At 36.4% G+C, this 3,570-nt stretch overlaps 1 protein-coding gene across 1 annotated transcript; it reads right to left on the bottom strand.

Annotated features, from left to right (window-relative positions):
* On the bottom strand, window positions 1-912 carry LOC126083748 (olfactory receptor 4K3-like). Its single transcript, XM_049897622.1, has one exon. It carries the CDS (start codon window positions 910-912, stop codon window positions 1-3), a length of 912 nt encoding a protein of 303 aa, XP_049753579.1.
* Between the last annotated feature and the right edge of the window lie 2,658 nt (window positions 913-3,570).

Raw genomic sequence — 3,570 nt, 5'->3', positions numbered from 1 at the left:
CTAATGCCGTAGTCTCTTCATGGCATTTTTAATCTCTTTGTTTCTTACAGTATAAATAACTGGATTCAGGAGAGGTATGATAATTACATATAGTACAGCAAGAAACTTGTCTGCCCAGGTGATGCTGAATGGCCACAGATAGATAAAGATGCAGGGCCCAAAGAATAGCACCACCACCATGATGTGGGCAGTGCAGGTAGAGAGAGCCTTGGATGCCCCATCTTTAGAGAAACGGCAAACAGTAAACAGAATATAAGAGTAGGAGACCAGCAACAGGATGAAGCAAATGGTTGTCAGTATTCCATTGTCTGCATTTATCAACACTTCCAAAATATGTGTATTCATGCAGGCTAGCTTGATCACCAATGGAATATCACAGAAAAAGCTGTCCAATTCCCTAGGTCCACAGAAAGGCAGCTTTACAATCATAGCTAGTTGACTTATTGAATGAACAAAGCCAATGATCCATGATGTCATCACTAACCCAATGCACATTTGTCTGTTCACGATGCTGGAGTAATGGAGTGGCTTGCAGATGGCCACATAACGGTCATAGGCCATCAACACAAGGAGCACCATCTCACTACATCCAAATAAATGTCCAAAGAAAATCTGGCACATACAGCCTCCAAAGGAGATAGTCTTTATTTCCTTGAGAAAGTCCGTAATCAATTTAGGTGTAGTGACTGAGGAAAGGCAGAAGTCAATGAAAGAGAGATTGGCCAAGAGAAAGTACATGGGGGAGTGAAGATGGAGGTCAGCAATGATTAAGAGCACAAAGAAGATGTTGCATAAAATAGTGATCAAATAAAGCAAAGAAAATATCACTGGGAGGAAAACCTGGAGATCCCGTGAATCACAAAGTCCGAGGATAATAAATTCAGACACTGCAGACTGGTTTACTTCTTCCATTTAGTCCAGCTTGTTTTAAACTCATCTGAAGACTGTAGTTGTTAGTTGCTATTGAATTGATTCCTAGGCATGGTGGCCCTACGTGTGGCAGAGTAGAAATACTACATAGAGTTTCCTGCCTATAATCTTTATTGAAGCAGTCACCAGACCTTTTCTCCTGTGGACCGCTGGTAGGTTTAAGCCATCAAACTTTAGATTATCCATTGAGTGCAAGCTATTTGGACAAACTAGCGACCTTCATCTGAAAATAATGGCATTGAATTAGATTTTCTGAATAAACGGTATATGAATCCGGAAGATTTCTTATACATTGCTGATAGAAGTATATTCTGGTATAATAACTTTAAAAAACAGTCTGGCCTTACCTTGTAAAGTTCAACAACTACACATTCTATGACCCAACGATTCAACCTTAGGAACATACCCAAATGAATCTTCGTATATGTATATGAAGAGAAATTTTCCTGCATGTACACTGATAGGACAATGTATGAATACATTATGAATCAACTGTGGTATAGTCACATAATGAAATATTATTTAGAATCACAAAAAATGAAGTACAGCTGTGTCAAATGATACAGATGAATATTGGAAATATGATAATGAAGTAAAGACATCCAAAATGAATTCACTCTAAATAAATTTTCATAAAACGAAGGGCAATCAGAAAATAACAGTATATTTTGTATAAGTGATAAAAACTATGGACGTAATGAAAAAGGCAAGATGCAGGATGTAGGTAATCCCAGGTGAGGGGTGACTAAGGATAAGCATAATAATGAGCACGTAAGCAGACGTATTTTATCAATTTTTTTGTTATTTTACTGGGTCACTTTTTCACAGGTGTAGTTTCGTTATCAAATAAAAAGAATCAATGAATAAGTGAACACAAAGGACAAGAAAAAATGATGAGAGGGTATTTTATGAATAAGAATTGTAATCTATTCAATACTGTTCACCTGAAATACACTAATTTTTTTTTTTCAAAAAGACACATTAGTATTATTGTTTACCAGCTATATGGTAGAAAAATAATTCCTATACATAAATTTGAAATGCTGGAACAATATGCGGCACCTTTTCTGAGGTCATTTTAGGGGTTGTGAATCATGAAACAATTCTGTTTCATTAATAAATAAATAAATCAGCAAAGAATAGACATATGCAAAATCACAGAATTAACTTGCAATAATTTACTTAAAAACCCTGAGGTGTACTTCACACTTAGGAAATCCTGAAGTTTACACTTTTGTACAGAACTCTCTAAAATGTGTTGGGAACTCTTTTCTGCCAGATATAAGTTGTAGTTGTGTGACATCAAGCTGATTTTGACTCATAGTGACCCCTGTAGGACATAATGGAACTGTCCCAAAAGGTTTTGTAGGCTTAAATCTTTTTGGGGGCAGATTGCTAGGTCTTTTTTCCTGGGAAGCCACTGGTGGGTTTGAAACATCAACCTTCCAGTTAGCAGCCAAGTGCTTAACCATCCTGTCACCAGGGCCTAGGCGCATAGAATACATCACGTGGTATTAAAGTTCTCGTTCAAAGCAAGGTACATGACTTCATGGAAACTAAAATTTAGAAAACTCTGCATGCATTAAAATGAACGAAATTCTCTGGTAAATTCTGGAGAGGATTTATCCGGTAAGTTCCTTGAAAAAAGAATTTTGTGTTACAAATGAGAAGGCCCTTGAGACCCAAGAATCTGAACACACATTTTCAGAATTAGCCTATCCAGTATCTTCACTGGAAGCTATTTCCACTCAGTCTCATCTGCCTGAGATGCCCTGATTGTTGAAATACATTGGTTCCTTCAACAACAACTGGAAGAAGACTTTCTTTTGATATACCAGAATAAATGACATATACAAACTAACTAGATTTCTTACCAACATATTATAAAAACTATGAACTGTGTTTTTAAACTTCTGATATTTGCTATTTAAACAAAATCTTTTAAAGCATCTAAAATCCTCTCAATCCAGGAAATAGATTTTTATTCTTTTTCTTTCTTATTCCCCTTCTCTTTTTCTTTCATACAAGGTATTTTTTTTTGTTTGCTTTTCCCCAATTTCTGGATCACAAGCACTTTGACACAGTGGTTCAGTTATCTCCAGCAGTATTTTTATTTCCTGGAAACCCTGGTGGTGTAGTGGTAAAGTGCTATGGCTGCTAGCCAAAGGGTCAGCAGTTCAAATCTGCCAGGCTCTCCCTGGAAACTCTATGGGGCAGTTCTACTCTGTCCTATAGGGTTTCTGTGAATTGGAATCGATTCGACAGCACCGGGTTTTTGTAAAGTTCGTAGCCCTCTATCAAGGTTGGGAAACAGCTAGATAGTTTTTTTTTTTTTTTTTTCCGTATAGCCTGGTGCTATGCTAAACACTCTTTAATCACTATTTCATACTCATGATAACAATTAGAATAATTTTACAGGTGAAAAAACAACAACAAAAAAAAAGAGTCAAAATTCAAAGGCCCAATGCAACACAGCTAATAAGTAGAGAGCCTTCTAGAATTAATTTCTGGGAAGAATGTTGGTTTAGAGAAGAGTTTGGTTTGATTGGGAAGGAATATGCTTTCAATGAATCATGGAGAAATAATAAAACTCTGAGGAAAAATGTCCTATGAAGCTAGTTAACATAAGAAGTATGAATA

The sequence above is a fragment of the Elephas maximus genome, chromosome 10, assembly GCF_024166365.1.
Source record: "Elephas maximus indicus isolate mEleMax1 chromosome 10, mEleMax1 primary haplotype, whole genome shotgun sequence".
NCBI classification, from domain to species: Eukaryota; Metazoa; Chordata; class Mammalia; order Proboscidea; family Elephantidae; genus Elephas; species Elephas maximus.
This window is presented reverse-complemented; position numbering and strand designations above follow the sequence as displayed.

Coding starts and splice junctions, on each gene's coding strand:
- LOC126083748 (XM_049897622.1), bottom strand. CDS start 912: ATGGAAGAAGTAAACCAGTCTGCAGTGTCTGAATTTATTATCCTCGGA.